Source organism: Lineus longissimus, chromosome 15 (genome assembly GCF_910592395.1).
Source record: "Lineus longissimus chromosome 15, tnLinLong1.2, whole genome shotgun sequence".
Taxonomy (NCBI): Eukaryota; Metazoa; Nemertea; class Pilidiophora; order Heteronemertea; family Lineidae; genus Lineus; species Lineus longissimus.
This window is the reverse complement of record NC_088322.1, coordinates 3,620,593-3,629,765: the sequence shown is the minus strand read 5'-3', so window position 1 is coordinate 3,629,765 and position 9,173 is coordinate 3,620,593. Positions and strand designations below refer to the sequence as shown.

Sequence of the window (9,173 nt, the reverse complement as noted above, 5' to 3'; positions counted from 1 at the left end):
CGAGTCGTGAAAAATACAAGTCGCTGTAATATGTTGTTGTTGGCTTTGTTCCACTGACAAACGTACTCGGTGTATTTGGTGTAGATATCCATGCGTAATTTCTAGTGTCCACAGATTTTTTATAAAAACACACGTATCTCTGAGAAGCGCAAGTGGGTTTCGTATTAAATCTCTTACCGTCTGGGCGGTTTCGTTTCGAAATTTGTACAGTTCCATCTGCGCCGATCTTTGTTTCGATTAATTTAAATGAATATCCACCGCCACTTTCACCGCAATATTTATCGTTACTATTATCACCTCCGTCGTAAAAACACTTGTTATCGGGATTGTCGACACAGTTAATTTTAATCTGACACGACCCACTAGTCATCACAAGAATTGCTGCATCGACGTTTCTATTTTGATAGTCCGATTTGCAATCATACGCCAATTGTTCACTGTAAGTCCCTTCGAAATATTTCTTTGCAAATGAATACTCGACGTAATCATAAGTTGTTAATCCTTTTATAAGATATTTGTAATAGTCTTTGATTAATTGTGTGTCCAGTGTAACTTTCAACCCGTACGACTCTAAAGCACTTTCAGATAAAAACCAGATAAAGCTTTCAGGGTTGTTTATATCATAGTTTTTCAGTGCCACAACCAAATCTACATAGTCCGTCGAAGCTCGTTCATAAGTAATGAAATGGGTGTAAGGAAATACGGGTTGTTTTCGAAAAACAGTAGGACTAAAGGACTCTAACGACGGTTGATCGATGAGTACAGTTGAAATTTCTCGCAGATCTATCATTTTACCGCCGATACGCCAATAGTCACGTTTTTCATTCAAACTCAGAATAGGGAATGTATTTTTCCCATGTCCGAAGTCCGTCGAATTCGCTGTATTGAAAATGGACAAATCACTTTTTACACCGAGAGGTTTTTTCAACAAGTCCTTATTCGAAGTTATGGCATAAATGTTACTCCAACAGTGATCGTGTTGAGCGGTATCGATTGTTCCGATTTTAATCGTTTTCCCACCAGACGGTGCTTCAACAGTCACTGTATGGTCCTTCTGCATCAAGAAACATCGGTTCTTAACATACGAATAAGTATGCGAAGACGCTGAAAATTCGCAGACATCCCTCTTACCACCGGTTTCGATGTATTTCTGAGTATCCCACGGCGGGGGGGTGGGGTCATTGGCTATTCGTGGTTTCAAACGACCCCATATATCACCACTTTTTTTCAGTTCACCTCCGATATAGAAGCGAAAGTCGGACCAAAAACTACTCTCATGGACTTTATTTTCCATAGCCTCCGTTTTTGTCAAACATGCCCAATCAAAGGTCGAAGATTTACAGCCAACAAACATGTGGCTGTCACCAGGTCGAGTTAAGAGAATCGGCTGAGGTTTCGAGTAGACCACATTATTATCTCGAGTACATGGCATCTTGTACGCGTCACGCAATTCAGCGTAACGACCGTTTGTAGTCCACGCATGTCCGTCGGTTCCAGATATGGGGTAAAGATAAATACACGACCACGTACTGAAGTCAATTTCAGCCACAGGTGTAATAGTCACAACTAAGTCAATTTTTAGTTGTGATTCTATACACTCGAAATAATATCTATCAACGTTGTCATTGATCGTTGGCATTGAACACTGCTGTGTTGCTAGCTTTATATCGTAGTGTATATTTGTCTCTCGCTGTTTGAACATAATTTCCAGGTCACGCCGTTTCTCATTCACCACCGGAATCGTACATGTTACTTTAAGTTGGATATCATCCACTTTCCTGAATGAAAATGTAGGATTCGGGTAATTGGCATCCGCAGCTTCAACGCAGACATAGGGATACAACACCAATACAAAACCAACGAAAAAAACCAGACAAGAATACATGATGCTACGCTGAATGAAGTAAGAGAAATGAATTGTTTGGCTACAAATATCAAAAATGTATTTGTAATTTTCAAAGTTTCAACAATCTTAGCAAACAATACATACATGTGTTACATTTGTTCATTTACCAGGAAGTTAACAAGTTTTATAGTGGAAGTAGTTTGCGACTTAGAAAATTCTCAGCCTTCTCAGTATAGGGTATCAATGTCAATGTTAGTGTTTTCAATTATTGTGTTTCGGAATGGTACAACTAATGTGTTATAAAACCGGTAAAAGGACTGAAACACATTGTTCGTAGCCTTATTAACACGCATTACTAACACACACAACATGTCAAAAGGAATTCGTGTACCGTGGTCTGGTTTTACACCGCACAAATTTTCACAATATTTCTTAATCGCAAAGAAAATAGCACATCTCAGGGCAACTGTTGATGCCCGTATATTTTCATCGGGTAACATACCAGAAACATCCACATTCTGTAAAACGAACAATGAGAAAAGAGATCTACAAAACAATGTACCAAATACCGGGTATTCCTGTTATCTTCCTCCAAACAAATTCTCAATCGTGTGTCCTTTATAGCGTTTAGAACAGCTTCCCCGTCTGCAAGAAGATTTTGAAAATCTTCGCACTGATCACGTAGAAACGTTTCGATCGGACCACGATTTTCGTATTGTACGTTAGCTTGACCCAATGATCCCGGAACCCGCCGATAGGCGGCACCACAAGCACATCGAGGTCTTTGTCGGATCACTTCTTACTGCTTTATAGTTATATCTGAGATAGGTGATTATGCGTCATCAGATCTCTATACTTAAACAGTATTCAGTACTACATCCAGCCTGGAAGTGATGTCTGGCGATATATCGGCATTATGCGATGCGTTTTGTGGACTAAGAAAAGCCGCCTTTCGAGAAAATTGACATTGGAGTGATTTAATGAGATATTTGCAACGTCACGATCTGTGCGTAGCGCGTCATCAGCCAAATTACCATACTCCTGCTACAGTACTGCATGGAGAATGTTTGGACTGGTTCCATTTATTTACGATCCATGCAGCACTACTATAGCCGATGCCGTCGTTATTCTGTGGGCTTTACACAAATGTTATCCATGATTAATCTCTCTGATTTCGTATGGTGTTATACAGTGTTCAACTAATTTTGTTTCCCAACAATGGGTTTCATATGCGCTCGGTATTGGCAGTTTCGGGAGCTTCAGTGAGGTGACCCCCCCCCCCCCCCCCAAAGCACTTCTGATGAATGATGTGTTTCTAAAAATCATGTATTCTCATAATTAGAAATATTAAAATAACCTTCCCAACAAATAACACCCAAAATGAACTCCAAGTGGAGGAATGGAATTGCAAAGGAGATGCAAATGTTTTCCCAGTCCGCTCAAAGCTTACCCACGCCATTAATCAAGAGGAAAAAAGTGTCGACCTCTGAGTCCCAAATTGCATCAACCACTTGTAGAGTCGGCCTTCTCCAACCAATGATGATTTTCTGAGGTTGAAGATATGGCTTCACTCTTTATTTTCTAGAACCTTCTACTTAGAAGAGTTCATTTTGCTTCCGCGAAGGCAGAAATATGAACTCTTTTGATGGAAGAACTGGTCTCCAGTTCCCTAGAAATTTGTCATGCTTATGTTCATGCAGAATGTATGTAAATTCTCACAAAAACTGCTGTAATGATGAAATAATGAAATCATATATATTCAAACCCATGCCATGGGGACCACACCTAAATACCCCAGGTATATGGGCTATATCTGGGCTATTTGGGTTGGCCCATGTGGGGCCATTATGTATCCTAGAAACCACCAAGTCCAACAAGTCCAACAAATTTTTTGTTTCGATTTTTTTATATTCACCGTTATTGTTTATTTTATCGCATTGTGAACAATTTTGACACTCCCCAGCAAGCAAAATATCTGGGACCCATCTGGGGAACAAATGGGCGGCAATATGGGGTCCAGATGGGCTGACCCAGATATAGCCCATATGCCCAGATGGGCCCCATTAGCTGTTTGCACCGTGGGCACCATCTGGATTTGTTGTTAAATTTGTTGTGGTTCGGAATTTACCACACCAACAAAAATGTGTACACACCTAAAATGGACATACGTGTGCATACAAAACACTCGGACTAGGCTCATTTTAGCTCATTTGTTGTCACACAGACAAAGGGAAAATACCGAGTGGTAATTATCCGTCGCATTATCGCCAACTACCCCCAATATAAATCTCTCAAAAATGGATCATTTTGTAAACGCTTTCGTGTGCAATCCCGAGTCAAGGACGGTTGATTTGGAAATAGAATTTACGGACATGTTGAATAAAGTTTTTCGAAAAGACAGTGTAAAAAATACTATACATGTATACAATACCAGTACACAGACGTTTATGGATTACCTCGAAAAGTGTACGGTACAATTACCTATAGACAAGATCGAAGGAGAGACTGACGACGAGTATTCTGATTACCAATTGAATCATGTAACGGCGTGTGGTATGATTGAAGAATGTTTATCCGAGGCAACTGGTGGCCACGGCGGTTCAGTGTGTGTGTTTTAGTTTCTAGGCCATAGTAATTACCTATCGCATTCCAATGATCTTGACTGGCCTACTTGGAGTTCAGACAATCAACTGCTGACCTCGCATGACTGGGGCTCACATATTATTCTATTTTTACTTGCTTCCTGGATGGGGTTACCAAGGTGGGACAGTGTGTGTCTTGAAATAGACATTCCAGGCTATAACTGGGTGTTTGAATCACTGAAATCGGTTCAGTAGTTACTGAGCTACAAGCAAGTGAACTTCTGCGAGTATTTTTCTGCATGTAAATTATGCGTGTTTTAATTAATCTTTTGATGACTGATCTCTGGTTCTTATGAACACAATTTAGTTACCATAATCAAGAGAATCTTTTCATCTTTCAGAAACAGTAAAAACTTTGGTGTTAGGATTTACTTCCCTGATCAACTTTTGCAATTGAAAGTTGCTCCATTTCAGTCTGTGACCGCTTGCACATCAAATGTTAGCATTATTGGTCGATGTATACTGTGGGTAATATTGATGTTTAACAGTGTTACAATGGTGTATAAAATGACAGAAACATTCATTATGGATTTAAATATCAAATGAACAGGTTTTTGTAAATTTGACAGCAAAAACATAGTACGTTAACCCACTACTTTTAATATCTGAAATTCAAAAATCTGATGATGAAATGTCTGGAAATCAAATTCATTATTGGTTATAACAAATGAACTCCATCCAAGCCACACGATGCACAAACTTACATTGTAATCAATATCATAATCTTCTTTCTGTTAAAACCGAAATTCCCAGAAGAATTAAAACTGATATTGTATAAATTCACACAACGAACATAAGGTGCAATAGCTTTAAGCACAGAATAAAATAGAAAACTGACAGATCACACTTCAGATCAGGCATTCAATTCAGTATTCAATGACCAAGCAGGTGTATAAGTGTTCAAACTAGTCATCCAAATTGTCTGTCTTCTTAAGCTTTCCTGTTCCCTTTTTCTGATTCGATCCGCACACCTCGGCTCCCTTCTTCTTCAGTTCTGGATGGTTGTGAGTATGGTGCTCTTTTAGTATAGAAGCATACTTTTGAAGTTTGTTCGAAACTGCACAGTTAATCCTCTGAATTCTGTTAATTTCTGCATGGATTGACTCGCCGCCTTGTTCCCCCATCAGACCCATACCAAAGCCCCATAACTTTATCCATGCAACAACGTGGTCTTCAAGAAAATGAAGCTTTGGGAAGATTCTTCCTTTGAGTCGTCTTCGGTAGAAATTCAGATATTTCTGAATGCACACTTCTGAAAAAAACAAGGTTTTATTCTTATGAATGTTATAATCTATACTGAAATCAAAATCGCAATGATTCAATGAATATCAAACACAGTAAATTAACTGACTCATCAAAATGATGTAAGTATTTACCGATCATCTGTATCTCGTCTTCAGGGACTGGCTTGGCGTGGCCAACCTTCTCATGAACTTCAGAAAGCAAGGAATTCAGGGTGTTGAATTTTTCAGCAATAACTTCAGCCTTTCGGTTAATGTCAGCGTCACCACTTAGTTCTGCTGTTTTTTCCATAAGACTTGTTCCTAGATCTTCAAAGACTACAGGCTAAAAGAAATGAAAGAATAATATTAATTACTTTACCATTTAGGTTATATTAAGGAGTGTAAGAAATTTAAATCCATTGATCAGTGTGATGGGCTTACCTTGAGGTAATGTGCGCAGTGATTTCCAATGAAACTTTTCCCATGATAGGCTTGTCTGCAGATATTGTGTCGGTTCAGCACGACATCCAGCTCTGATGCCACCTTCCCTGTTCCTTTATGTAACACAGCAGTTTTTTGCAAGTCTGTCTTTTCTTTTTCCTGAAAAAAAGATGCCGGTACATGGTGAAAATATATTGGAAATTGTTATTGAATACACCCAACCTGGTACTGTTTCTCAATGAACTAACAATAAAACTGTTTGTATACTCACAAGCTTTTCTATTCTTTTTTCTAATGATCTTTTGTCTCCAGTTTGCTGAGCAAGCTGTCCTATTGTGGTATTCTCATCATACTGTTCAAGAACAGCTTTCTTCCGGCTGATTCTGCTTTCTAATTTCTGTAAGCGCCTTACACTCTCAACATAGGTGGCATAAAGGCCTTCCTCATTGGTAAGACCACCATGCCTGGCCTGGTCTTCTGCAATTAGCAGATCGAGGGTGTGGCATTCCTCTTCTAGCATTTCATGGTGCTTCTTAACAACACCCAGCAGAATGTGGAGGTAGGGGACACACACCTAAAATAGAACAAAATGCTTGCAGGTAAAATGAATAACCAATAATAAAGTTGTTTTATGAAATTAAATGTGTTAAGCATTTGTTTCAAGTCATTGAAGTGAAACTGATCCCTTACCTGGTTTAAACGAATACCAATTAGTTTTTCATTGATGACATTGTTGTAGTTTTTGGCATCTTTTATCATCCCCTTTCCTTCATTCAAGAATCGACGGTGATCACGAGTTAATGTGTGCTTTGATCGTTTTGCTGCATGTCCTCTTGCACCCAACGGAGTTTGCATCTCCTGACTGGTCACTTCACACCAAAGGCAGGGATGACGACCTAAAAATCAGATTGGCAACTTCTGATTGTTTCATATATAAGTGTTTTGACAGCATACAATGCAGAAAATACAACATATTGTTTTGCTTACCAGATGCTCCGCTTAGCCCGTAAACCTTAGTTAAAAACTCGTAGTCGCCAAAAAGGAACATTCTGATTTCCTTGTCGCTGAAAGTAAAAAAGAATACTATCAAAAAACATGCCAGATTTTGCCCAAAACGGAGGGAGCTTGGGTAAAAACTGAGTGCTACTAGTAAAGGTATAATATAAATTAAAAAGAAATATAGTCGAAATAAGGACCTACCTCCATGCAGAGAGTCGCAGATTTTTTAGGTCTTCCTTGAACCTGTCAAAGGCTATCTGCAAGTTCGTGTAACTGTCGCTGCCTTCATAATAGCAATATACAATTGTATTTGCAGCAGCATTTGGGTTCTCCACATTTGCTATTTGGAACTCTAGCTTGACTGTGTCCCCTCCCTTATCACCGCCAATCTTTAACCAAATCTCATCTTTTGGCATGTTTCCATGCCACCTCAAATTACCAAGCCTGCAAAATAGACATACTACCGTTACAAGTACCAAAGTGTGTGATGAAATTGAGAAGTTAAATGGCAAAAGAGGAACTTTCAATTTGCAGGGAAATGGATAATTATGCTGGGACTTACTTAAGATGGGCATCCAAGTGATCACAGACCAAGTTTTCCAGGCTAACTGCATATGCGTATGGAGCCTTCCTTAGGGTGTAACCACCAATGCTGTCGGAAGAATGGTCATCTCTCACTTGGAACAAAACCATCTCTGCACGGATGTTGTCACCTACAAGTGATTTCTGTAAATCTCTTGCCGCCCCTTCGCCTTCATATTTGACCCCTATTGCTTTGAAAAACCTGTAGAGAATAAAATAAGAAACATGTATTCTGAACAATATTTATATTTTAAACAACCTCTAACTTTCAGAAATTCGGAAAACGATGCTATTATAAACTGATCATACTTTTTTAACTTTCTTGACTGTCTCCAAGAAAGACCAACCGTCGATTTCATTGCCAATTGCAGATGTCTTTCCAATTTGGCGACTTTAAGTCCTGCATGATCTAGTATTAGCTGCTTCGATATTTTGTTCTTGACACGGAGCTCTCTTCCAAGTTGCAGAAGAGACTTCCCTCCACTGACGAACTTGCGTGTTTTTTCAATCTCTCTTGATCGCAAACGTTTTATAGGAGAAGATACCTTGTCAGTTGGCTTGCGAGGTTTGATGTGTTTGTTAAAACACATCGGCTGTAATCAGGATGAATCAACTTGTAAATAGTATTTTGACTACTGGTACTCGCAGAGTTTCAAATCAACAGACTGAATTGGGTACTTGAGAAAATTTGAAATAACATTTTCATGAACAAAAAGGAATTATACATACCTGGCCTCCAGTTTTACACACTAGAAATTTCTTGTTGGCAGATGACTGGAGTTTCCTGCGGACAAGGCTAGTCAACAGGCATTCTTCCTCCGGACCTAGTGGTGTTGTCTTTGCTTGTCCATGGAGGAATGCTATTCTGGGTTGTGGTTCTGCCATGACAGGAGTGTGTGGTTCTGGCATGTCAGGTTGTGCTTGTGGTTCTGGCATGTCAGGTTCTTGTGGGTCTGGCATGTCAGTTTCGGGAATGTGTGCAGGAGTGGATGGCGGAGTAGAAATTTGTGGAAAACCAAGAATGCTGTCATTTTCAGGGGTTTTCTTGCACTCATGTTTTTGAATATCATTCAGGTTATTTTGAACACCACAGAGTTTACATTGTACTTTCAAGTGCAATACCTGTTTCCCAAACCTTTCAGGAACCGACTTAATATCACAGAAACTAATTTTACTTTTACAATCAGGGCAACTGATTGTATTGAGCCTTGCGTTGCAAAACAAAACGCTTAAACAAGATGAACAAAATACATGCTGGCATGGGGTTATGACTGACTGGGGGTGATATATGTTCGAACACACACAGCAAATAAAAGTAGAACTTAATTCCTCTGATAAACCGACAATTTCATATTCACCTAACAGGGGAATACGTTGTTCATGAGCTGGAAATAAATGCTGAAAAATCCCATCTGCTGCATCTTCTAGAACAAAGTCTAG

The 9,173-nt window shown here is 39.3% G+C and overlaps 1 protein-coding gene across 1 annotated transcript; it reads right to left on the bottom strand.

The window, feature by feature from the left end:
- Positions 1–5,361: 5,361 nt before the first annotated feature.
- On the bottom strand, positions 5,362–8,789 carry LOC135499671 (uncharacterized). Its single transcript, XM_064790575.1, has 10 exons — positions 8,463–8,789; positions 8,043–8,326; positions 7,714–7,935; positions 7,353–7,595; positions 7,140–7,216; positions 6,843–7,048; positions 6,424–6,726; positions 6,153–6,311; positions 5,865–6,054; positions 5,362–5,740 (listed from the first exon to the last, which is right to left on the bottom strand). The coding sequence occupies exons 1-10, from the start codon at positions 8,691–8,693 to the stop codon at positions 5,394–5,396; spliced, it is 2,262 nt and encodes a 753-aa protein (XP_064646645.1). The 5' UTR covers positions 8,694–8,789; the 3' UTR covers positions 5,362–5,393.
- Between the last annotated feature and the right edge of the window lie 384 nt (positions 8,790–9,173).

Excerpts from the sequence above, each read along its gene's own strand:
- LOC135499671 (XM_064790575.1), bottom strand. The coding sequence starts at position 8,693 with ATGCCAGACCCACAAGAACCTGACATGCCAGAACCACAAGCACAACCT. Across the intron at positions 7,936-8,042 it reads CAGTCAAGAAAGTTAAAAAA|GTTTTTCAAAGCAATAGGGG; the intron begins GTATGATCAGTT and ends TATTCTCTACAG. Across the intron at positions 6,727-6,842 it reads TTGGTATTCGTTTAAACCAG|GTGTGTGTCCCCTACCTCCA; the intron begins GTAAGGGATCAG and ends GTTCTATTTTAG.